The sequence below is a fragment of the Ascaphus truei genome, chromosome 1, assembly GCF_040206685.1.
Source record: "Ascaphus truei isolate aAscTru1 chromosome 1, aAscTru1.hap1, whole genome shotgun sequence".
Lineage (NCBI taxonomy): Eukaryota > Metazoa > Chordata > Amphibia > Anura > Ascaphidae > Ascaphus > Ascaphus truei.
This window is the reverse complement of record NC_134483.1, coordinates 203,856,570-203,884,251: the sequence shown is the minus strand read 5'-3', so window position 1 is coordinate 203,884,251 and position 27,682 is coordinate 203,856,570. Positions and strand designations below refer to the sequence as shown.

The window sequence follows — 27,682 nt, the reverse complement described above, 5'->3', positions numbered from 1 at the left end:
AATGCAGCAATGTTACAGTGAAAACAAATAAGATACTATATATATATATATATATATATATATATATATATATATATATATATATATATATATATTTGTATATATAAATAAATGGTGGTTATGTTTGAGAGCTCTTACAAATACTAGTTTAAATAAATATTTATTCAAAAGCACAAAACACACAGTGTCATTTTATATTTGGGATTGTAAGTGATGAAATGGCAACTAGCAAAATGTGAGTCATGCTACAGCCTTAAAGCAGCAATGCTACACCCCCGCCCCCCCCCTTCTTTTTTAAATCTTATTTGTATATATAAAGCATGTGGCAATGAATAATGCTACATTCTTACCTAACCTGGCAATTGTTTGCTGCTCCTGTTATACATCTGTCAAAATTCTGATTGTGTGCCTAACATAATGTCCGCCTTCTATGCTGCAGTCAGACAAATGTTGCAGCTGCAATGTAACATTATATTACTAAGTGTAAAACACTATTGTTACAGCTTTCACAGCAATACAGTCTGCTGTTTAGAACACAGCAACAGATGTTTGTGATACTTTGTTGCCAAAGTGCAGAACTCAAAGAGGTGTGTGTGTGTGTGTGTGTGTGTTTTTCAAGAGAGGGATTGGATATGACTTTCTAAATGGTTGCTATTGCAACCAAAGGAGGATCACTATATATATAAAAAAAAAAACATTACAAATGGCATCAGGATTTACAAAAAAAAATGCATACAGTATTATCTAATACTACAGAACGGATTTATTAAAAAACAAAACAGGATCTTCACGTTTTGCTGCTTTAACCTACCTGTACGTATAAGGGTCTTACATTTACACAAGTATATGTTGTTAATCATGACCACCTTTTAATTCTGCACAAGTGTTGTCCACTTCTATCTAACAGTGTGAGCGTATATATTGCTCCTTAACAGTTATTTCCTAAACCATACTGTACTGAAGGGACGTCTGACGTTGCTTTTCGGGTTCTGCCGCCCTGAAATGGTTAAGAATGAGCCCACTGAGATTTATACAGTACAGGCAATCCTCGGTTATCCAACACAATGCGTTACTCAAAATGGCGTTGGAAAGCGAAACATTGTAAAGCGAAACACGTTTTCCCATAGAAACACTGTTTAAATGAAAGGTTCCGTTCCTGAAGGCATTTTTAACACTAAAATACACCAAATATTTTATGCAGGCAATAAGATATGCAGCACACACATAAATTATATAGTGTATATACTGTATTATATATATAATATAACATAATAAATAAGATATTATATAGTATAATATAATATTATATAGTATAATATTATATATATAAGCTCTTACGACACTTTGCAACGTTGTTTATGTGAATGTGTATATATATACACACATACACAACGTTGCAAAGCGTCGTAAGAGCGTTGGATAAGCCATTTTGGCGTTGTAAAAATGAATATAGGTATGCATTGCATAGCGTTGGATAAGCCATTCGTTGTAAAGCGAAGCGTTGTAAAACGTGGACTGCCTGTATAGCAATTCATGTATTACCACTAGGACTACTCTTTACAGCAGGTGTGCATTTGACAGGCGGGTGCTGCTGATGTTTATAACCACCCAGCAGCTGCATAATTGGTAGCAAAGGAATCTGAGACCATAGTATTTGGCTCTTGCTTCTGCAACAGTTGCTTTCCTCACATCTGTTTCTGTGACACACGGTATATTGTGTCTCGTAGAAACACATTGTTACAAGAAGCTGACACACGTGTCGCTTTGTTGAAAATCGAGTGCCAGCAGCTTTTATTGAATTCACTGCAACATTATACTGTGCCCTGCTGAAGGCATGAAAACCAAAAGTGCACTGCTTTAACCAGCTTCAAACTGGTTAGAGCAGGGGTGCTAAACTCAAGTCCTCAAGACCCCCCCAACAGGTCAGGTTTTAAGGATATCCCTGATTCAGCACAGGTGGCTCAATCATTGGCTCAGTCAAAGACTGAGTCACTGATTGAGCCACCTGTGTTAAAGCAGGGACTGATTGAGCTACCTCTGCTGAAGCAGGGACAGATTGGGCCACCTGTGCTGAAGCAGGGATATCCTGAAAACCCGACCTGTTTGGAGGAGATGGTGTGGGGGGGGGCTTGAGGACTGGAGCTGAGCACCCCTCTGTTAGAGCCACATATTGAAAGATAGTGTGGGCATTCTAAACACATTGTTACACAAACGTGCAAGATGGTGAATGAACCCCCAGGGAATATTGCTCAGGGCAATTACTCTCACCATAAAAAGGAGGAAAAAAAACAACAGAAGTTCTTAAAATAAATAGTGAAATAAAGTGAAAGATAAAAATGCATTAAATTTATAGCGACATTAAAGCCAATGTTTTCATCCCTTGGACTGGGACCATCAAGTCTCTGGATCCAGGCTAGAAGCAAGTCCTGCTAAAGGACCCAGGCTAAGGGCAACTCCCGCTGAAGCCAGAATTATATAAGTGTTTTGTTCTATTTTACTGCTGATAACACAGGTTTTTTTAAAACCTGCGATGAGGAAATTAAAACAGCAAGGCATGTAAATGTATGTTGTTATTAGAGTTTGTAATTCTCGCCCCACCCCCCTCCCAAATTCCTATTACATAAACAGATATAAATGTAATCCAATTCTGTGGTGGATGATGCAGATAAACTGTTTATTTAATCATCACACACACACACACACACACACACACACACACACACACACACACACACACACACACACACACACACACACACACACACACACACACACACACACCACTAGAAACTTGTTAGTTATTGTGAAGCTTACTTTTTTATTTAATGGTTCACCATCATTTATATGTTAACATATATTGTTTGGACTGATCTTTGGTGACCCTAATTTTGTGAAGCGTAAGATTATTATGACATTGTGAGTAAAAATGCAGTATTGCAAACCCAGCTCCATGTCAGCATGAGATTGTACTCCCAATATGGTTTTCCAAGACTCCATAATCCATAGAGCTACGTCAATGTTACGAAACTAGAATGCACTCAGAGCAGAGCTGGGAAATTAGGGGGTGAGGGGGTTTACCAAGTGCTTGTGATAACACAGAGCTAACTTGGCAAACTTAATCCTAGTTCACACACTGGGTAAAACACTCAAAGACACAGTATTGCCAACCTGGCCCGTGTCATCGGTAGATTTCAATCCAGTCCTTCTTTATACAAATGAATCACATTGCATGCTGGTTCACACGTTTCTTGTAATCCCATGATAATGGAGATTTGGAAATGCCAGGGGGTACCCGAGCAAAGCCCAGCCAGCGGATAAATGAAATACTTACTAGATGTACACATTCAGATGTATGTGCACGGTGTTCAGGGGAAAAGGGACCCCTTTCGTTTTTCGCCATATTTTATATATTTCTCGCTCAAAATCTGCACAATTGTAGATCTGGTACTTTATGTAGATTAACCGTATGTAAGAGGCACAATGTAGACAATCAACTGATTTTTTTGAGACTTGAAATTTGGATTTCCCAAAACAAACTGTTTTTAAACACTGACAAGACTGTAATAATGGTATTTGGGACCAAGGCTAAATTTCTAAAGCTACTAATAACGGAGCTTCAGATAAGAACCAGATCTAATACCATCCTAGCCCCTGTTACAAGTTTTAAATATCTGGGCATATGGTTTGACTCCCATTTAACATTTGGGTTACACATTGATACCCTGACATCCAAAACCTATGCCAAACTAGGCGTACTTTATAGGAACAAATCCTCCCTAAGCCCACTGGCCAGAAAGCACATCGCACAGCAGATGCTAGTACCAATTATAGACTATGGGGACATAGTATATGGTATATGGTACAGCACCCACAAACTCACAAACTAGACACCCTCTACAATTCAATATGCCACTTTTCCCTCCAATGCAACTACAACACACACCACTGCGAAAAGCTCAAAGAACTATATTGGCCATTACTTGAGTCTAGGCGCAAAGTTAATTTCTCCTGTCTTGACTTCAAATACTTCTTAGGCAAGCTACCCCCATATCTGAACAAGCTCCTTGCCCCCAACACACTCAGCACTTATCACCTGAGATCTGTCTCCAAGGGACTTTTCATGGTCCCAAGGTTGAACAAAGTATCCGGACGCTCCTCCTTCTCTTACCGTGCACATTACAACTGGAACAATCTACCTGAGACTTTCAAAGCTGCCACCAGCCTAAGTTCTTTCAAAACTAAAGCTGTCTCACATTTTAATGTGGCCTGTAACTGTTACATACGCCTAAAACTTACTTTATCTTTAACTGTTCATGCTATGTCTTTATATATAATGTGTAACCCTGTTCTCCTATGTAACCATGTATCTGTCATCATAAATCTGTGCCCAGGACATACTTGAAAACGAGAGGTAACTCTCAATGTATTACTTCCTGGTAAAACATTTTATAAATAAATAAACTGGTGTTAACTAAACTGATGTCACTGTAGTATGTTAACAAGTGCCAGATACACTGCGGGCAGTTCATGTTCATTAAATGTGAAATAGGTGTTTTTCCTCCATAGCTGGTAAACGTGTTAAACTGTTGTAATCTAATCTGAAACACTAAGATTGCTATAAGGTTTGAGATCAAAGTATGGTTCAAAGTGTGTGTTCAAAATGTGCTCCTGCTGAAACACACGCCTGAAGATGGGAACGCCACATCTCATTGCATACTCAATAACGCGTTGATACAGCTGCTCCCACTCCTGAACTATACACATTAGCTTTTTCAGTCCTCTTAGCGACATTCCTTTAATCAGGAAACATGTTATGGAAGCGTTTTGGACCATAATTCTTGCTTTGTCTCAAGCACGTCAAAACGTAATTATCTTCCTCGCTAAACACATTTTGTAACTTGATGAGGTCATCACGCCTTCACCAATTCCAAAGAATATTTATTAGATTAGCAAATAATTATTCAATGTAATAATCTACCGTGACAGACCTATAATTGCTCACACGTTCATGAAAATGTAGTGCTTTTTCTGCAAGATCTGCCGAAAAATAAAAGGGGTTCCGTTATTTCTGAACACTGTGTATATATAGAATATATACACAAAAATGGAATTTGTACATGCGCAAGCTCTGAGAAACATTGTTATCTAAAGAAATGTATCACCACTTCTCTTGCACAAATACCTATTATAACAAAGCAGTATAGATTTAAGTCCTGGCACCCCCATATATACGAAGCTCCTTCCCCTAGCGGTCACTGCATGAAAACAAAATAATCAGCCAGGTACCTTAAGCCCACTGGGACGTCCCCGCAAGAGGGGAAAAAATTGGAATATTAACAATTTAGCTATTGACTGCTTGGTGAAACAAATATCATGTTATATAGCAATGTAATACTTGCCCATCCAACAAAAAGTGTAATAAATCCTAACTAACATTATCTCTCACATATCTGAATTCTGTCACTTTTACTATTTAGGACACTTCTATTTTCCTCTGCAGTAAATTCTCCAGAGATATTATAACACAAAGACTTGGCACACAGGTTTTATAGGGTATTTATTATTTAAATAATACACAATTTTATGACCACCCATAACATCGCTTGTACTTATGAAATTGTTTTTTTCCCCAAAAGAGCTCAACTTTTTCATAGCTTAATGTGCCTCCCCGATCCCATTTACTGCCGGTAAACGTGCCGATCCGGTGCTGTCGCACTTTATTGCCTAACCCTTAATGCCTGGCAAAGTGAGTACAAATCTCAGGCACTGTAGCAGTGAATGGGTCAGTGTGCTGGGTTCAATTCATCAGGATACAAATGCCTGGCTTTACTTTGTCAGAGCAATGCTTAGCATGGGAATGCAGTCCAATGCAAGAGTCAAATCCCGTCTTACTACAATATGGTTCAAAGAGATGACGGAGAGGGGCTGTGAAAATGGTGTCATTGGCTACTTAAAATTCTGACTGTAGCATCGTTTTCTCTCGCTTGGTACACAGATTCACATCTGTTAAATCAGAGGTTCTCCGCTCCTGTTCTCAAGACCCCCCCACCCCCCTCAACAGGTCAGGTATTCAAGATATCCCTGCTTCAGCACAGGTGGCTTAAAAGTTGGCACCTGTGCTGCCGCTGGGATATCCTTAAAACCGGGCCTGTTAGGAGGACGGGGGATGAGAACCCTTGGATTAAATGGTTTAAAAAAAAAAAATACCTTATGCAAGAGGTTGCCATTAAAAAACATTTTAGGAACTATACAGATATTTTATTTGTAAAAAAAATGTCCTGGAAAAAAAAAAACACTCAATGGTAACAAAATGCCTTCATATGTCATATTTAGCATTTACATGAATCAAAATAAAGGATTGTGCTAGATTCTATGAATCCCTTCAGTTTGAAAGGGGCTTGCAATGTCTTCAACACATGTTTTCCTTGTAGGGCCCTTCCATAGTAAACAGATCAGAATATTCAAGCGAGAAAATATATTGTAGAAAAAACAAAATGAAGCACTTTTTTATTTTTTTGTTTCCCTTTTGAACCTTTTATAAGATAACAGATTAACAACAAGAAGGTAAAAGGCTGCACTTTGGGCAGTATTACTGGCCCCGCAGCTTACAGAGATGTGTGTGTAAAATCCCAGATGCCAGCGGCTAAATGAACACGTTTGGCAGGTTAGCAAATACATCGTTGCAGCATTGATAACAATCTTAAAACCGGGCTTTGTTGCTCGAGGAAATAAGGATTACATGTCCAAGAGGGGGTTAGCAGTCTTTGAACGAAGTCCGAGTGACAGAAGTAAGAGAGAGTGCTACAGTGCGCGGGGCTGAAAGAAAAGTCCCCAAACAGTCTCACGTCACACAATTGTTTCTTTCGAGTTCCTTTTGAGCGACTGCAGGCCCAGCAAAGACTGCTGGTTGGAAGGTAGATGGACCGATTTAGGCATCACGAGAATAACCCTCTGATTGGTCCGACGCCATTCATTGTATAGTCTACAGTGGTACCTAAACGACACCTGCAAGAATTATAATAATAAAAACAGTGTGAGTCGTATATTAAGAAAAGACCTTTAACGAATTAATACTTTATTGTCCTAGATAATTAGAGCAACTAGGAGGCGGACGCTCGTCTCTACTCACAAATCTGCTACGGTATTACCATCTTTTTGTTCACTCCAGCGTACATCTGCGTTGCCCCAAAGGCGCACAGCCTGATGGGGCCCCCCCAAGAACTGCTCCCCTCTGCACAGGACCAGCGTGCTAAGGGTTAACATGTGCTTGTCCTTTGTTGAATCGGCAACCCCACCCACTGGAATGTTAATGAGCCAAGGGGACAAAGGAAAGATCTTTTTGTTCACTCCAGCGTACATCTGCGTAGCCCCAAAGGCGCACAGCCTTTGGCGCAGCCAAAGGGCGTGAGCCTTTTGCTGCCGTTCGCTGATGTTAAAGCTGCTCTATCTCTATCAGAAACTCACAAGCCCTTTATCCCTTGTACCCAATTTTCCTACTTTATCTGTCCATGAAATGTCTGTGAAGTGACTGTATAACCCTGTTCTTTTATTGTAACCATGTATTTTTTATAACTCTGTGCCCAGGACATACTTGAAAACGAGAGGTAACTCTCAATGTATTACTTCCTGGTAAAACATTTTATATAAATAAATAAAGTAAACAATAGATCCGTGTGTACGATTGTGTTGCTGTTAGGAATCTCAGGTACTGCTGGCAGTAAGTGGCATGACATCACTTTATTGAGGTTTTACACGAATCACACCTTGTGGTTGGCTCGCTGAACCTGCAAACAACTTGGCATGTTTGAGGTCTGTCTAAATGACAATTCAATCTCAAACGATGTGAGCAGAGGGGGGATTTCACTCTGCCCTTTTAATAACATGTTGACACTAGTTTAATCCCTTCCCAGGCCTGTTCTACCTCCACCATTCAGTATGTTTATTCTGCTGATATCAAGATGATTGGGTTCAACATGCAAAAGAGGACATTACACTCTTTGCTGCATGTAAGTCTTTAAATGTATTGTACCTTCTGGAAATAAAGAGGTTACCTGTATCTTTCTTTTTATCTTCCCCACTTTATAGAGATTGTTCGAAGCTCTGCTCATGAGCAGTCAATCTTAGGTTAAGAAGGTGCAGAGCCTGTAATCCATTTAGAGACGCTTGTCCTATCATCGTGGACTCTTCAAACTTAGAATGTAAAGAAAGCAACTACTACCTTGCTGGATGTCTAAAAGTGAAACATCAGAAATACTTACAAGTGTCCAAAAGAGGTAAATAGTAAAGAGTGCAACAGTAAGTGCAATAAGTCCAACAGCTTCAAGTCTGCTACTAAAATGCAGATGATCCACTGCTCCTCGAAGGCATAACCACCCGGAGATGGTGGCCAATGGAGTTATGAATAAGAAGCACACCATGTCTCCAAAAAGAGTCCGTTTCTCATGCGGTGGGCCTGGTTTTCGAAGCCACTGCAAAATTGAAAAAAAAAAGACAAGATTTGTGATGTATAATGCATTCTTCATGTCGTAAGTTTAAGCAGTTGGGCAGCCAAAGGTTGAATGCCAAACATCTCTACCCTAGCTAGAGCTTTTATAACATACAGTGCTTTAAAGTCTTGAGCTTGCACCAAATGAATGACCCTTTCAATTAAATGAAGTCAAGCTTCTTTGAAATCTGCAAGGCCAGCAATATGTTGGCCATGAATGACCCTCATACACATTAAGTGACAGGGGATCAGAAACGAGGCACAGCATTGCATGCTTTACAAGATTCCCTGTCTTCCTGTCATAAAACAGTGGTGATCTCTCAAAATGACTTTGATTATCCACAGAGGGAGAGGGGAACTTTGGGGCTTGTAGGGAAGAATTACACTCCAACTTTGGACAATCAGTACCAATACACGGGCTTATAATAGATGATCTGCACACATTCCTTCCTAGTAAAATATACACGATCATAAACCATGACATCATGTACATGCCGGAACAATACAGAAAGCACAGACAGGTGGAGATATATAACAAATACAGCAGTACCGCAAGTCCTAAATCACTATATGTGTCATATACAGTATGTATTATCTGTGTATCAAGTCCATATGTGGTGGATTTATAACATTTGAAATGAAAGATATGTCATTCTAATAGAAATCCTATCAAACATGAGCTGGCCACATGGCCACAATGCCATAATAAATAATCCTTTATGGTCACTCCTCATACTAGGTGAATGACTCCCATTTCTGGCCCAGGGACTCCCATGAATCAGCCCCTTTCTGCTCTGCCATTGCATGACTTGTGACATCAGCACATATTGCTCATCCGCAAAATAACGTTGATGGACATGTTAGCGCAATCCTAAGTGCAAGGGCCAGATAGTGGGTTTCATCATCCCATGATAGGACACATCCCAATCACTATCGATTGGCACCTTAGATTACTGTCCTGCACTGAAAGGGTTAAGATTATTGCAGCTCCACTGTATACTGTCTGCGTCCCTGAATACCGGACATTTGATAGGTAGAGGAGACTGTGATATAATATCTACTTTCATATCCCTCTGTGCCCTGCAGAACTCAAACTAGATAACTAAAGCTGCAGGTTACACATCTCACCACCAGATGTCACTATCAGCATTGATTTGGGAATGGAATTCCATACTTGCGTTTAGCCCATAGGAATAACGTGACTGCATCAATAACTTGAGCTCTAAAGGAGCTAGGCCCCTTACCTTATGGGAAATCGGGATAAATACGTACCATCAGGGTCTCATCAAAGACCCTTCTGAGAACGATAACCGAACAATATGTCAACAATTAGGAATTGCCGGATAAGTGGACGTAACCGGAAAACAAAGTATCTGTTACTGACATCACCTCTTCTAATAACCTCTTACATCATCCAAATGTTAGTGATGTCATGATAATTTGCCATTACTTAATCATTTGTGTTTTTTTTTTTTAAAGTAGCTAAATATAGCGAAGCATTAGGGTCATCAGAGAAGTACTGTACGACAAGACAAACCAAGTGTGTCTGGCCAACAACGTGACCTTTTTCAGGTTATAAACTTCATAAAGACCCCTGTTCATAAAAATCTTCTAGCTAATAAATGTTGGGTTATAAAATGGAGCAGTAAACCCCTAGCGTGATTTTCACAAATGATGCATGCAAGACTCTCTGTGTCTTTGTTATAGGGACTGTGAATGTCAGAAAGAAAAAGAAACTTCATTCACCTATTAAAATGTCACATAAATAGAATACGGCTAAAGAATGACAAATGGAGAGAGATTTGAACGTGACAATATGTGTGTTAGATTGAGAGAAGATACCATATATTGCATCATTTTTGGACAGAAGCGCAGAACACAATTTTTATTTCTAATTATAACAGAACAGAAGCTCATTAGAGCCATAATAGCCAGCATAGCCATTACCAACTCCCAAATTGGAGTGCTTTAATTAAGAGAAAAGCACTGAAATTAAGTGCAGGGATCCCTTACAATTCGGCTGTTATGTGACACAAGACAAATGAAGAAGAAATGATAGTGTGAGACACACTGAGCACAAAGAGTAACACTATTGATAAAACAGAGCAGTCGGGATGAGATACAGTGTTATGTTAGTAGAAGTTTAATTTTGCTGGTGTCAAAAAGGGTAATGCAATTTTCAATGGAGCTGAAGTAGATGTAAAGAAAATGCTGTACACGCCATTCTTCCTCATGTGAATATAATTGACAGTGAGTTGACATTGATGCGTGGTTGCATCCCTTATTAAGTGCACATGAAGAAGAGACTTATGAGACTTTGAAAGCTGTTGAACACCATCACATCTGTGAAGAATTGGTACATTTAGAGGTACAACTGCCTGTGATCAATCTGCACTTCTCAAGGACCAATATACAGTTGTGTGAAAAAGAAAGTACACATTCTATGGTTTTACATATCAGGACAGAATAACAATCATCTGTTCCTTAGCAGGTCTTAAAATTAGGTAAACACAACCTCAGATGAACAACAACACATGACATATTACACTGTGTCATGATTTATTTAACAAAAATAAAGCCAAAATGGAGAAGCCATGTGTGAAAAACTAAGTACAGTACACCCTTACTGCTTCCATAGGAATTAAGATGCTAAGTAGCAGACAGGTGCTACTAATCAAATGCCCTTGATTAATTGATCATCAGCAAGTGTGACCACCTCTATAAAAGCCGAAGTTTAAGCAGTTTGCTGGTCTGGAGCATTCAGGTGAGTGTTAACACAATGCCAAGGAGGGGAGACATCAGCAATGATCTTAGAGAAGCAATTGTTGCTGCCCATCAATTTGGGAAGGGTTATAAGGCCATTTCCAAAACAATTTAAAGTCCATCATTCTACAGTGAGAAAGATTATTCAAAAGTGGAAAACATTCAAGACAGTTGCCAATCTTCCTAGGAGTGGACGTCACGGCAAATTCACCCCAAGGTCAGACCGTGCAATGCTCAGAGAAATTGCAAAAAAAAACAAGAGTTACATCTCAGACTCTACAGGCCTCAGTTAGCATGTTAAATGTTAAAGTTCATGACAGTACAATTAGAAAAAGACTGAACAAGTATGGTTTGTTTGGAAGGGTTGCCAGGAGAAAGCCACTTCTCTCTAAAAAGAACATGGCAGCACCGCTTAGGTTTGCAAAGTTGCATCTGAACAAACCACAAGACTTCTGGAACAATGTCCTTTGGACAGACGAGACCAAAAGTGGAGATGTTTGGCCATAATGCACAGCGCCACGTTTGGCGAAAACCAAACACAGCATATCAGCACAAACACCTCATACAACTGTCAAGCACGGTGGTAGAGGGGTGATCATTTGGGCTTGTCTTGCAGCCACAGGACCTGAGAACCTTGCAGTTATTGAGTCGACCATGAACTCCTATGTATATCAAAGTCTTCTAGAGTCAGATGAGGCCATCTGTCCGACAGCTAAAGCTTGGCCGAAATTGGGTCGTGCAACAGGACAATGATCTCAAGCACACCAGCAAATCTACAACAGAATGGCTGAAAAAGAAAAGAATCAAGATGTTGCAATGGCCCAGTCAAAGTCCAGACCTCAACCCGATTGAAATGCTGTGGCTGGACCTAAAGAGAGCTGTGCATAAACAAATGCCCACAAACCTCAATGAACTGAAGCAACGTTGTAAAGAAGAGTGGACCAAAATTCCTCCACAACGATGTGAGAGACTGATAAAGTCATACAGAAAACGATTACTTCAAGTTATTGCTGCTAAAGGTGGTTCTACAAGCTATTGAATCATAAGGTATACTTAGTTTTTCACACATGGCTCCTCCATTTTGGCTTTATTTTTGTTAAATAAATCATGACACGTTGTAATATGTGATGTGTTGTTGTTCATCTGAGGTTGTATTTACCTAATTTTAAGACCTGCTAAGGAACAGATGATTGTTATTATGTCCTGATATGTAAAACCATAGAATTCAAAGAGGGTGTACTTTCTTTTTCACACAACTGTATCTTCTATACCAGGGGAGCGCAAACATTTCCTGCTGCGCCCCCTGTCTGGCCTGCTCCGGATTTGCGCCTCCCCCCTCCTAGCTGCCACCGCGTCAGATGACGCTCCAGGGTCACGTCACATGACCCCGCCGCATTTCCATGGAGACGCACAACAGCTTCTGAATCCCGGTAAGTGTTACTGTTGCAGGGGCCTCACGTGATCCACCGATGCCTGGGGGAAGAGTGCAGGACCTCTGTAACTGCCCGCGCCCCCCCAGACAAATCTCCCACCCCCCCTGGGGGCATGCCTCCCCAGTTTGTGCACCCCTGTTCTAGACCATTGAACCTTAGCAATTCTCATACACAGTGTGTGAAGTTTTGGTCACAAGGATCTCGTTTTAAAACCATTTAAGAAATATATATATTTTTTTTTATTGAATTTCCAATTTTTAACGGAGTACTCCATTAATTAACACCTATAGATCAACTGGACAAAGGAATTAACAAAACACACAAGACACATACAGAAATATGTCAAATACAAAAAAAAGAATTGCTAAAAAAAAAATGCTATTGTCTGAGCCTGAACACCCCTCTCAAATACTTTTAGGAAATTATTTGAAGGGGCGCATACATTTTCCTCCTTTCCTGTATGCTTTTCCTGACTCATGAATTTCCGTTTACTTCATGAGACGCCTTTAATATACAACAATGTCGGAGCCATAATCGAGAGGAAGAATACACTCTAGTGAGTGACATAGTGTGTAGGAGAAAGAAAGCTCACAGACAAAGCCCAAAGGAGAAGGAGTGGCTCAGTGAGGAAAGACACTGATTAGCACTGAGAGTTTGAAGCAGGGGTACCTGGTTCAATTCCTGGTGTTGGCTCCTTGTGACCTTGGGCAAGTCACTTTATCTCAGGCACCAAAAAAACATAGATTGTAAGCTCCACGGGGCAGGGACCGGTGCCTGCAAAATGTCTCTGTAAAGCGCTACATAAAACTAGCAGCACTATACAAGAACATGCTATTATTATGTACTTTAACGCTTTACTGTAACTTTAACACACGTACTGTAGGCAGGTAACAATATTCTTAGGCAATGCATTCTATGGCCCAAAGTTACTGAACAGTGATGAATCCCAGCAATCCTCAAGTCCTGTGTATGTGAAGGTGTGCTGAGGTTTAGCACTGTTTAGGAATAGTTGTCAAGAGAATCGTATATAGACAAAACTATATGCTACTGTCTCTGCCTATTTTTTTATGTATAAACACTGAACGATCAGAAGGAGCGAAACACTGCTCACATAGACATTGCCAGAAAATTTACAGGTTCTGCAAAATGTCCTTGTAATTTCTCATCTTGTCTGTTTACCAGTAATAAAAACTAGATAACAATTTGGGAACAGTTAATCAGATTCCCGCCACATATTATCTCACTATTTGTAAGCTTTGAACCAGTTTTAAACATGGCACCCAATGACAGCACTGCTTAAACATGTACGTTGCAAGCTACTTCGGATACTGTATATATCAACAAATGAAAAGTGCTTTACAATGTCACCAGTGTGATAATTCAAGGTATAGTCTCAACAGCCTTAGGCCGTGCCTATTGTGCCGTCGATGGCGACACGATGGGTGTCGCCGTCTCCACCGGCGAAAGTTTCCGGCCATTTGATTGGTTCAAGAGCTGTCACGAGGCGACAGCCCTTGAAAAATCACATTTTGCCGGCTACCAATTTTCGTGACGTCGCTCCGTCGCATTGTCGCCGTCGCGCTTACTATAAGCGCACGCGGCGGCGGCGGTGGCAATGCATTTGTTTTCGGGCGACGTCGCGTCACCGGCACTATAAGCGTAGCCTTACTTACAGGAAATACGGTGTATTATACAATGTATCCAACTTTTATAGTTGGGTTTTGTGGAGCTGATATCTAACTCAGGGGTGTACAACTCCAGTCCTCAAGCCCCCCCCCCCCACTCCAACAGGTCAGGGTTACAGGATATCTCAGCTTCAGCACAGGTGGCTCAATCAGAGAATCAGTCGAAGTCCTGTGCTAAAGCAGGGACTGATTGAGCCACCTGTGCTAAAGCAGGGACTGACTGAGCCACCTGTGCTGAAGCTGGGACTGATTAGTACCACCTGTGCTGAAGCTGGGGGTATCCTGAAAACCTGACCTGTTGGAAGTTCTTGAGGACTGGAGCTGAGCCCCCCTGAAATGTAACTGATGAAAGAATGCTGGTGTTGGCAGAGACGCACTGACCAGGCTTAAACTGCAGCGCGCAGGTTTCCCGAGCTTCTTAAATCCCTTTTCAATATCGCAGTCTGGTTTAGTGTACAAGCTCCAGTCACACACACCGAGACTAACGCTGGAGTCAGTAAAGTCACATCATGCTCAATTTAAGGACTAGAAAAATAAAAAAAGCGGCATCCGTCGGTTCGGTGATGAAGGAGCTTACACGCACAGAAACGTTGGACGCTGCTTTCTTGATTTTTTAGTCATTAAATTGACCGTGATGTGACTTTAGTGATTTGGTGTGATTGACTGGAGCATATATATATATATATATATATATATATATATATATATATAGTATTATGGTATAGCCTATCCCATAGCCTCTTTGCATACCCAGTTAATCAACCCCACACTGATTAGACCCATTAAGGTCGAAACAGCTGTCTGTGGGTGGTTTTCTGGGTATGCATCTTAACCCTGGCTGTGCTCAAAGCTGTGACCATGCAGCAAGCTTAAGCCTATAGGGAACCATGTTAAAAATGGTTTTTGAGGCAAAAAGTGGCACTGTGTGCTCATTTGCATGTCATTTCCCAGAATCCCTTGCTGCAGTGGAAGTGCTGTATGCTGGGTGATAATGGGGAAAGGCGGGGTTGCAGACCTGCCTAAGACATGCAGATGAGCATACAGTTGTATTTGCATATATATATATATATATATATATATATATATATATATATATATATATATATATAATGGTTCTATCTATATTTGATTGGACCTGAATGATGTAGGTCATCTCGATTTGCTGACACTTGTTCTCCACGCTCCAATTTAGACAATCAAAATGTTTCCTTTGTACAAACTGTCCGTGCTTCCCCCTTTTTCATCCTGATCACACACTTCACTGTGAAACACTCCTGCAATCTTCTGCTTCGCAAAAAAATGAATACGTGATGTAAAAATATTGAGTCGTTGTAAAAGTCTAAAGAAAATTCCAAACAGTGCATCGTAGCTCAGCGATGGTAGTGTTTCCTCCGGTATATACAGTATGAGCCGAACAAGCTTGTGATACACGCTGCCCGTATAATATTCCATACCTGTTACCGTGCTTTCACTTATAGATTTGCAAAGGTTTTAGATACCTTTCAAAATTATAAATCAACCAATCATTCCTAATGCCAATACTTGTCTTTTCAGCGGATAAAGAAGGTAGTTTGCTTTCCTACGGCTTGCAACTATAATATGTGTTGTGAAGTGGAACTGGTGTTAAGTATTTTGCTGCTTTCTTTCTATATTAACCACGTTTAGTCCATAGGACAACAAGAAATTGTATTCATTCAGTTTAGGTACCTGCGTTATTTGGAGTTCACCCTGACAGGGTAAAGCTTCAATTATGATTTAATCAAAAGATGCAACTACAGTAAATGGCTCCTTTGTTATTAGACTTAGGTTCGAAATGCAGAAATGTCACTAATAAATTGCCAGCCAATTTGGAAGGGGAGCTGAAACTGTATACAGGCATACCCCGCATTAACGTACGCAATGGGACCGGAGCATGTATGTAAAGCGAAAATGTACTTAAAGTGAAGCACTACCTTTTCCCACTTATCGATGCATGTACTGTACTGCAATCGTTATATGCGTGCATAACTGATGTAAATAACGCATTTGTAACAGGCTCTATAGTCTCCCTGCTTGCGCACAGCTTCGGTACAGGTAGGGAGCTGGTATTGCTGTTCAGAACGTGCTGACAGGCGCATGCGCGAGCTGCCGTTTACCTATTGGGCGATATGTACTTACTCGCGAGTGTACTTAAAGTGAGTGTCCTTAAACCGGGGTATGCCTATATAGGGTTTCTTTCTATAAAACCTATGCTGCCAGTTGGATCAGGAGAGCATTGAAGTACCGATATGGATTTAGTGATATATTTACTAAGCGGTTCTATGCATTAATGCAACATGCAGCACCAGAAAAAAAAAACCTTCTTTATTGAAGTGAATAGGCCGTAAAGTGTCTTCCGGTGCACGGAAGTGTCCTATGGACATCGCACTGCTTAGTTAATAGGGCCCCACATCTTTAAATATCACGAGTCGTTAATTGTTTCCTTCCATTATGTACAAAGTTAAAGTCAGTGTAACTGTGCCACTGCGACCTTGCCTAGCAATGTTTGCCGTGCAAATGACAATAATTCCCATTATCAATTATCAGCCCACTTTGGAAATGACAGTGGTGCTTTAACCCAGCTTGGGCTAATGCTGCCCCCTAAGTGCTCACCCCAGTAATGCAAACCCATTAGTGTTTCCGAGGGTCTGATAAAAAGATACAAAAATGAAACCTCCGCGTGAATAATGGCAACAGGATAATAAGTGCTGATTGAAACGCCAGTTCAGGCAGGAAGGGAAGGTTTGAATGTCTTGCTGCAGGTTTGCTGGGGAAGAGGAAAGCGATCAGTCTGCCCCGCACAACATGTGTTTTTCTCATCACGTTACATGTTCCTGGACACATTGGCCCAGTTGTTCTTTCTTCCCCACTTAGCAACCTCTCTTCATAAAATACTCGCAGAGACACCCCAGCATTCACACAGATTTACCGGCTTTAAACCGTTAAAGTTCCTTGCACGCAGCGCAGAAAGCACAATGTAACACACAATGATTAATACGATGTTACAACCGGATTTGTAATTAGTGTTATCCAAAAAAAGAAAAAGAAATGATTATGCAGGTTATCTATAAGCGCACCCAAATGATTGTTTTAATGTAATAACTTTATTTCATATAGTGCTTTTCTCCAAATGGGACTCAAAGTGCATCACAATTACAGTATAATATGCAGTACACATCACATAGAAATTTTAGACACAGTCTCTGCCCAGATGAGCGTTGTTTGGTGCCCGAGTCACAGGGAGATAAAGTGACTTGCCCAAGGTCACAAGGAGCTGACACCGGGAACTGATTCAAACTCAGTGTTCTTTGCGGACAGTCTTTCCTCACTAAGCCATTCCTACTCCCTGCTGGTTAAATAAATGATACGCTGATGAGAACATGATCCACCTCATTATAACGAGTTTATCGGGTACCTCCCTAATTCCTCAAATTTTCGTAAAATTGTAGCAATGTTCTGCGATATTGACGCCAAGCTACACAAGATGAAAATGACACTATTTGTATCAGTTTAGATCTAAAATTGCCGTTATACCATGGAAAATGCCTTTAAATATAAATATATATATATATATTTTAACATGTAATATTTGTGTGTGTGTGTGTGTACATTGACTGCTGCTGAGCGCGCTTCAGAGTCAATTTTGTTTGTCTCCCCAAGCGTCAAGCTTGGGAGAGTGTACGTGCACAAAGGCAATACTTTTGGGGGGGCATTCATCCACCTCTTTGCTACCTCCCTTCCCTCTCTCCCCCCCCCCTTTTTTCCCTTTCCCCTCCCTTTTTTCCTTCTCCCATTTGCCTTTTTATTCTCCCTGCTCTTTGGATTGCTGTCCCAGTGTCATCCACACATTTATTTCCATTTTCAATGTTGTGTTTTCATTTTGTTTACATTATTTCTGTACATTCATAGTATGATTGATATAGTGGCAGCCTACCCTTTTACTTGCAGAGGATCGCAGTGAAGCAGATTGCCAGCAGGGAAAGCAGGAACACAGCGCTATTGCAGGGCAGATACCGGAAGGAGGGGCATTTGACATCACAGCGCTGGGGCGTGCTACTCCCCCGTACCTCAGAAGCCCCCGAGCGAGCGCACACACACCATCACGTGGCCGCCACCTACACTATCCTGTTCGCCTGCCCGCGCACATCTTCTACGGCTGCCCGCCCGCGCACAGCTTCTTAGCCGCCTGCTCACAGCTTTTTTGCCCTCCCGCGCACAGCGTCTGCCGGCCCGCACACACCAGGTTTTGCCGCACGCCACATGCGCCCCCTAGATAATCTTGTGTCTCCCAGTTTGCGCACCGCTGCATTCAATCACAACACTCAAACACAATCACAACACAGACACAGCACATATACTCAATCACAACACACACTCATTACAATCAACACAACACACACACAGACACAACACACACAATCACAACCAACACACACAATCACAACCAACACAGACAACACACACAACACACATAATCAATCACAAAACACACACTCAACACACACACACACAACACATAATCGTTACATTAGTTATCTTGGCATCAGGCTACCGCAGTTTCATAAAAACTACCCTTTTCTTCAACGTGTGCCTGGTAGGATTTGTGGTAAATTAAAATGCATTTTCATATTTATAACTTGAAAAATATATAAATATATTCCAGCTAAACTGTTTAGGTCTATCCTACTTCTTCTAACATCATTTTAACCTTGTCTGTAACTGTTATGGCCATAATCATATTCTCTCTAACTGTCCTTAAAATGTCTGTAACTTGAATGTATTACCACTGTTCGTTTAAATCAACCATATATTATCATAACTCTGCTGCCAGGACATACTTGGAAACTAGAGGTAAATCTCAATGTACTACTTTCTGGTGAAACATTTTATAAGTAAACAGAATTCTGCCCGACTTACAGTGCAAACCTTGATGTACATTTTGTCCTTGAGAAAAGTGTACATTCGGAACCCTGCGTCTGAATCAGGGACGCCTTCCAAACAGGCAAGTGAGGTCTGTGTCATCATTAGGAGGGAGTCAGACTTCATATCATTCAAGGGCTCTGTTCTAAGTGTGATGTACAGACGACAGTGGAGAGTGGGCAATATTTTTCATTAACTTTGGAGGATTCCTAGGCATCTCAGCAATAGCAATAAGGGAGTTAGAGTTTTGCACGAATGCTGGAATGAATGGCTGATGACTACGCGTTCATCGTACGAGGCGTGAGTATATGACATTTCAAATAACTGACACTTTACAGAATATTATACATGATGTTACAAATTTATCTGCTGCCATTTTGTGGATATCACCTTCCAGGGAGCAATCCGATTCAGCAAAGTAATGGTTCAGATTTTCCAAATGCAGAAGCTAGGGTGTGGATTTGGGTAAAACACCACTTGCCGACAGAAAGCCGACCCCTGCAGTGAGGCAGGGGACTCATGGCATGTGGGGGAGGAGCACGAGAGGGGGACAGCGTGGGGGCGGAGCATGAGAGGGGGGAAGCGCGGGGCAGAGATTGTGTGTCAGACTATGTCTGTTAGTGTTTCTATGTGTGTGTTTGTGTCTCTCTGTCAGAGTCTGTGTGTCTCTGTCAGTGAGTGGGTGTGTCTCTATCCGTGAGAGTGTTTCTCTCTGTCAGTGAGTGTGTTTCTCTCTGTCAGTGAGAGTGTTTCTCTCTGTCAGTGAGAGTGTTTCTCTCTGTCAGTGAGAGTGTTTCTCTCTGTCAGTGAGAGTGTTTCTCTCTGTCAGTGAGAGTGTTTCTCTCTGTCAGTGAGTGTGTTTCTCTCTGTCAGTGAGTGTGTTTCTCTCTGTCAGTGAGTGTGTTTCTCTCTGTCAGTGAGTGTGTTTCTCTCTGTCAGTGAGTGTGTGTGTCTTTATCAGCGTGTGTCTCTATCAGTGAGTGTTTGAGTCTATCTGCGAGTGTGCACGCGCATCTGACAATGAGTGTTTGGACAATCAAAAAATTTTGGGGGGGCCTATAATCTATTCTAATTGATGAAAGAATCAAGAAGTGTTTGCAAAGTGGCAAGACCAGACTAAAAAAAGGAACAGCAGTGCTCAGATTTCCTGTTTTCTCTTAAGTCTTTTTTTAAAGGCACAGTTCAGTTTGGACAAACAAAATGTTTTTTTTTTTTGTACAAAATATCCCCACTCTCCCTTTTTTAATCCCCACTACACACTTTAATCCCCATTACTTTACACTTTATGTAAAAAAAAAAAAAAAAAACTCCTGCAATCTTCTGGTTTGAAAAAGAAAACGATGTTAAAAAAAAAAAAAACACGGGTCTCCTTAAAATGGTAAAATAGTAAAATACATTTTAAAGGGATCATCTCAGCCCTGAACTTGGAACTGGGTGGTAGTTTTCCTCAATTATGCATGAGTTCCTAACAAGCGTGTGACGAACGCAGCCTGCATAATATTCTATACCTGCTGGTGTGCTTTCAATCATAGATGTGCAAAGCAACTATTCATTCCTAATGCTAATACCTGTCTTCTGAGTGGGTTCACTGACTGTGCATTTCCTTGTCCTGATCTTTGCTGTACAAATCGTGTAACAAAGCAAGCAAAAGGTGACCTTTACAAAATGGATGGGAACGTAGACCTTGCTATAATAAACAGTGTCAAATTCAAGCCAGAACAGTTGAAAAAAAAAATCAGAATTCAGGACAAACTACATTAGCACTTGTCTGAAGAGATAAAACATTATTTAGCACCCTGGTAGAAATAAGACAACATTGCTTAGAATGGTTAAAGTCATTCAGCACAAAATAAACCGTTGTCTATTTGCCAGGCCAGAAAATGGACTCTTGTCAATTTTCTATGCAAATGTTTGTTTGGATCCAAATTGCCCGCAAACTAAGATATTTATATTTGGAAGCTTTGGGCCAAGTTATCTTATTTTTGCAATATTTTCTCAAGCAGCAAATTTCCACACATTTGTTGACAACACGAATCGGTGAATTTTGCACACATCTTTATTCCCTGGGACAGTGGGAAAAGGCAAATAAGATAATCATTGATTTTAGTACCATTGGAAGGCTCGAGTGAAATATAAATATATACAGTTAACTAGCATCAGCCTATTCACACCATGATGAGGCCATTCATCCCCGGCTCGCTGGGGACATTTTTCTTAATCTGGAGAGCGCCTTAATTAAACATTGAATGTCTCTGGAAACTGCTCCGAGAGCAATGATTGCTGTGTCCATACACTGGAAGACTGCTTGGTCCTGTGCCCATACACTGGAAGACAGCTTGGTTCTGTGTCCATACACTGGAAGACTGCTTGGTCCTGTGTCCATACACTGGAAGACAGCTTGGTCCTATGTCCATACACTGGAAGACAGCTTGTTTCTGTGTCCATACACTGGAAGATCGCTTGGTTCTGTGTGCATACACTGGAAGACAGCTTGGTCCTGTGTCCATACACTGGAAGACAGCTTGGTCCTATGTCCATACACTGGAAGATAGCTTGGTTCTGTGTCCATACACTGGAAGATAGCTTGGTTCTGTGTCCATACACTGGAAGACTGCTTTGTTCTGTGTCCATACACTGGAAGACAGCTTGTTTCTGTGTCCATACACTGGAAGATCGCTTGGTTCTGTGTCCATACACTGGAAGACAGCTTGGTTCTGTGTCTATACACTGGAAGACAGCTTGGTTCTGTGTCCATACACTGGAAGACAGCTTGGTCCTGTGTCCATACACTGGAAGACAGCTTGGTCCTATGTCCATACACTGGAAGATAGCTTGGTTCTGTGTCCATACAGTACACTGGAAGATAGCTTTGTTCTGTGTCAATACACTGGAAGACAGCTTGGTTCTGTGTCCATACACTGGAAGATCGCTTGGTTCTGTGTCTGTACTCTGGAAGACAGCTTGGTTCTGTGTCCATACACTGGAAGACCGCTTGGTTCTGTGTCCATACACTGGAAGATAGCTTGGTTCTGTGTCCATGCACTGGAAGACAGCTTGGTCCTGTGTCCATGCACTGGAAGACCGCTTGGTCCTGTGTCCATGCACTGGAAGACTGATTGGTCCTGTGTCCATGCACTGGAAGACTGCTTGGTCCTGTATCCATGCACTGGAAGACTGATTGGTCCTGTGTCCATGCACTGGAAGATAGCTTGGTCCCGTGTCCATGCACTGGAAGATAGCTTGGTTCTGTGTCCATACACTGGAAGACAGCTTGGTTCTGTGTCCATACACTGGAAGACTGCTTGGTTCTGTGTCCATGCACTGGAAGACAGCTTGGTCCTGTGTCCATGCACTGGAAGACCGCTTGGTTCTGTGTCCATACAGTACACTGGAAGATAGCTTTGTTCTGTGTCAATACACTGGAAGACAGCTTGGTTCTGTGTCCATACACTGGAAGATCGCTTGGTTCTGTGTCTGTACTCTGGAAGACAGCTTGGTTCTGTGTCCATACACTGGAAGACCGCTTGGTTCTGTGTCCATACACTGGAAGATAGCTTGGTTCTGTGTCCATGCACTGGAAGACAGCTTGGTCCTGTGTCCATGCACTGGAAGACCGCTTGGTCCTGTGTCCATGCACTGGAAGACTGATTGGTCCTGTGTCCATGCACTGGAAGACTGCTTGGTCCTGTATCCATGCACTGGAAGACTGATTGGTCCTGTGTCCATGCACTGGAAGATAGCTTGGTCCCGTGTCCATGCACTGGAATATAGCTTGGTTCTGTGTCCATACACTGGAAGACAGCTTGGTTCTGTGTCCATACACTGGAAGACTGCTTGGTTCTGTGTCCATGCACTGGAAGACAGCTTGGTCCTGTGTCCATGCACTGGAAGACCGCTTGGTTCTGTGTCCATGCACTGGAAGACAGCTTGGTTCTGTGTCCATGCACTGGGAGACAGGTTGGTTCTGTGTCCATGCACTGGAAGACAGTTTGGTCCTGTGTCCATGCACTGGAAGATAGCTTGGTTCTGTGTCCATGCACTGGAAGATAGCTTGGTTCTGTGTCCATGCACTGGAAGACTGCTTGGTCCTGTGTCCATGCACTGGAAGATAGCTTGGTCCTGTGTCCATGCACTGGAAGATAGCTTGGTTCTGTGTCCATGCACTGGAAGACTGCTTGGTCCTGTGTCCATGCACTGGAAGATAGCTTGGTCCTGTGTCCATGCACTGGAAGACTGCTTGGTCCTGTGTCCATGCACTGGAAGACTGCTTGGTCCTGTGTCCATGCACTGGAAGATAGCTTGGTTCTGTGTCCATGCACTGGAAGACAGCTTGGTTCTGTGTCCATACACTGGAAGACAGCTTGGTTCTGTGTCCATAAACACCAACAAATGCATAAAAGGCAAGATGCTTGCTACTTAAATGATGAGATCTCATCAACCACGCAACAGAGGAAAACAAAATTAACCTATTGCTGTCATTTTCACAAATAGTTTTGAAGGGTTTTATTTAAGCATTTTCTTAGGCCGTGCTTATAGTGCCGGCGACGCGACCCATGATGTCACCCATCGTCATTGCGATAGTTATATTTCAAATGTAGGCGACGCCGCTGGCTACAAGGCCAGCATCGTCATAATGGGGGAAGGCAAAGGGACGGAGAAGCTCTTGATTGGCCACAAAGGGAGACCGTCGCCGAAAAAAATCAAATAACAGTGACTACCAGATTTTTGGTAGCACTATAAGCGTCGACGACAGCGACAATGCATTTGTTTTGACGCGACGGTCGCGTCGCCGTCACCGGCACTATAAGCGCAGCCTAAGGTAGAATAATTGAAGCTTCCCCAGCAGGGGGATTGTATTTATGCAAAAGCAAACATTTATTGTTTATTATTGTTTATTTACAGAACATTCTTGTGACACAACATAATAAATTTAAGATGTATATCACATTTCTGCGTACATTATGCAATAACAGTCAAATTAAACTTCCGCTCTCCAGAGCACAAGGGCATACTATTTCAGATTAAATAACTTAACATAAGGACTGCTTTTCCATCTATTCTTATTCACTTCAAGTTCACCAGCACCTTTATACTTAATTATGTTAAGAGGACTTACTTATTAAGATATGGTTCGTTCCATGGACTACCTCCTGCTAGAACAGATTGAACACTAAGCAGCATTATGTCAAAGGGACTGATTTCTAGGAATATAATGAGTTAAAGCCAGCAGTCTTACATACCTACTGTATGTTTTCATATTAATGTCTGGTTACTGGGTGATCCACAGCGACCCCAGAGAACATTCATATTCCGAGCATGTAAGCTGATGACTGCACATTAATTAAGGTCGGGGAGATTCTCTTCCCTGTAGCGCAGGCATTTTGTCCGTGTTCCTTTAGGGGGTATTTCTTTAGCCCCTCAGTCTTCCTCTGGAATACTGTTTATGATTTTAATTGTGAGCTACATGCACTAGAAACTGACTTACTGTACAGTTAAAGCCATTTGGACCTGGACCCGGGAGTAAGGTCAATGTTAATATTATATTCATATGCGTACGTTTACATTCATACATATGCCTATTCTAATCCCCGAACCCAAAAACACCTTAGAAGACATCTTAGTTTTGTTTGAATTTTAATTTGACTATACACTGTATGTGTTTATTGTTTTGCTTGTTTATTTTTCTGTGTATATATGTGTGTGTGTGTGTGTGTGTGTGTGTGTGTGTGTGTGTGTGTGTGTGTGTGTGTGTGTGTGTGTGTGTGTGTGTGTGTGTGTGTGTGTGTGTGTGTGTGTGTGTATGTGTGTATATATATATGTATGTGTGTATATAAAATAATATATTTTTAAAGAAAAAAAGAAGCCATTTGGAATTTGTATAGTCATTGTTAAAAGGCATGCCTTTCTAATCAGATGTGCTAGATACCTATATCATAACTGAATCAAATTGGAGTCTCTGGGGTGACAAACTGGGGATTAGTCGTTAAACTTCAATAGTTCCAATCGGGGTACTGTAAGATGGAAACGCCCATTAAAGTTAGTAGGAGTTTCCGTGCAATAGTGCCCCAATTGGCACAATCACAGTTTAGTGAGCAACCGCCACTAACGCAAATGACATAAAGACAAGTGAGGCCATAAACCACCAGAAAAGAGGTTAGGCTAATACTTGTTTAATCCAGCTAACAGTGGCTGGGCTATACTTCAAAATGGCTTCCTGTCTCCTAAAGCAGCTATCAACCCAGAAACCCATATGAGTTCAACTCATATAATGTAAGTATAGTATCTTGTCCCCTGAGCAGGTCCTTCTCTTTTAAAAAATGTTTTACTAGTGTTGAAAAAAAACCCCCATGGTTTTCTTAATCTCTAGCATCTGAGGTTACCATAGTAACCTTTAGCCTGCACTGGATGCTGGGGAGAGCTTCATTTTAAGCTCCCAGACACTTCCAATTTCAAAAATATTTCCCGAGGGAAGCATCAGATTTGAAAAAATAAGACAAGCTTTGATAAGTGCGAGAAAAATATACCAGTGAAAATAATAAAGTGCCAAAAAAAAGGAGATCAGCCCAGATTGCTGCTTTAAAAGCAAATGCAACAATATGAGTACACGGACAGCACTTTATTAATCCCCTACCTATCCGTGTAAGATCTTCCACTAAAGCTAATATTCCTCATGTGCATAGGTCTTATAGTTATTCTCCGTGATGATGATGATGCAGCTGCAGCAAGACTCCATGTCTTCGGTGCTGCAGCTCCACGTCGACAGACACTGTCCCCATTCTGCCTGCAGCGCTGGGGGCAGTCAGCCTTTTTTACGTCTGTATGTAAAATTAATTATGCATACGATCGACATTTCCTCATACAGTGAAACACTTGGTGACCACCTGCATATGCCAGAGGGGAAACAGAAAAAGTGCAGTGCTTATGCCAACAAAAACACACCGCATACCTTACTCATCGGAACATTCAGAAAAGAAATAGCCAAGCGCATTCAGGAAACAAAACACTCACTGCTTTCCTGCCTCACATTTTACAGAAGTGCATTGTATTACTAATAGAGGTTGAGTTCACATTCCAATTATTTTACCAGTAATCTGCCATTGTTTTCGTGCCCCGTGAACTTGTGCGTAACGGGTACGATTCATGTATTGCAGAGGCTTATGGATAGGGCTTATAATGCTTCACTCCCGTTTTTGTGCGCAGGAGGAGAAGAGGAACAAGCAAATGCCAGCACTGTATGTGGGGTCAGCCAGCTGAGCAGAGCTTGGCTGCCACAGTAATGCAATAGGTCAATTCAACCCACCCTTGGATTTCCTATGACGTGCACATTTTTCTTTCAAGCACACATTGTGGTTTACCTGCTGTGCATTGGCATTACACTACCTAGTATTAGGAATATAGCAAATGCGATGTACCGACGGGTTATCTGTACCTGTTATCAAAGTATGGTGGGCCGTATGTACTAAGCAGTCTTCTGCCCATGAGACACATTTGAACGCTGGACAGTAAGGTGTTTTATGGCAGTAGTGTATGTGAAGTGACTAACCAAATGTGGCGCTCATATACATTTATAATAACAGTGATATATTCAATACAATAGTGATAAAAATGATACTTATACAAACACAATGGTCGATTGCAGCTGTAACCTGGTGTGGGATTGCTTTCTCAATCCTCAAGGAACATGGAGAATGGATCATCAGGAAGCGCATACCATGTGGGAACATAAGAAAGAAAAAAGTGCTTTTTGTGCAATATTGTGCAAACAGTGTTATGGAAAGTTGCTAGCACAGAATGTATACACAGGGTACTCACAAACGTGAGGTGGAGTATGGACACATAAAGGTATCTTTATAGACTGACTTCAGTCTCTGGTGCAGGGTGGTGCCACAGCAAACAGATTCCCAGATAACCTTAGAGTAGGAAGACACTGGACATAGCGTAGACTGTAGGGCATTTAATAAAAAGGTAGACAAAATCCAATCTACTCACATATTAATAGGTTAAAAACAGCATTTTAGATCGCAATGATCTCAGCAGTTCGCGCTCTTTTGTTTCCACCGGATGGGTCCTCACTCTCAGGTCTCCCTCCTTCCTGCCTCTGCCCACCGGAACCTTCGGATACGGATGACATCACTTCCGGTTGCCGGAACGCATCCGTGACCCGCACAGAAAGGAAGGAGGGAGACCTGAGAGTGAGGACCCATCCGGTGGAAACAAAAGAGCGCGAACTGCTGAGATCATTGCGATCTAAAATGCTGTTTTTAACCTATTAATATGTGAGTAGATTGGATTTTGTCTACCTTTTTATTAAATGCCCTACAGTCTACGCTATGTCCAGTGTCTTCCTACTCTAAGGTTATCTGGGAATCTGTTTGCTG

General features: G+C 41.6%; 1 protein-coding gene across 1 annotated transcript in view; it reads right to left on the bottom strand.

Moving 5' to 3' along the window:
* Positions 1 to 5,540: 5,540 nt before the first annotated feature.
* MARCHF3 (membrane associated ring-CH-type finger 3) overlaps positions 5,541 to 27,682 on the bottom strand; it is a 164,204-nt gene continuing 142,062 nt past the window's right edge. Inside the window, exons 4-5 of the mRNA XM_075600461.1 lie at positions 8,259 to 8,468; positions 5,541 to 7,005 (exon numbers count right to left, since the gene is read on the bottom strand). Of these exons, the coding sequence (XP_075456576.1) occupies positions 6,847 to 7,005; positions 8,259 to 8,468 (369 nt within the window). The 3' untranslated portion in view covers positions 5,541 to 6,846. The remainder of the gene's footprint in view (positions 7,006 to 8,258; positions 8,469 to 27,682) is intronic.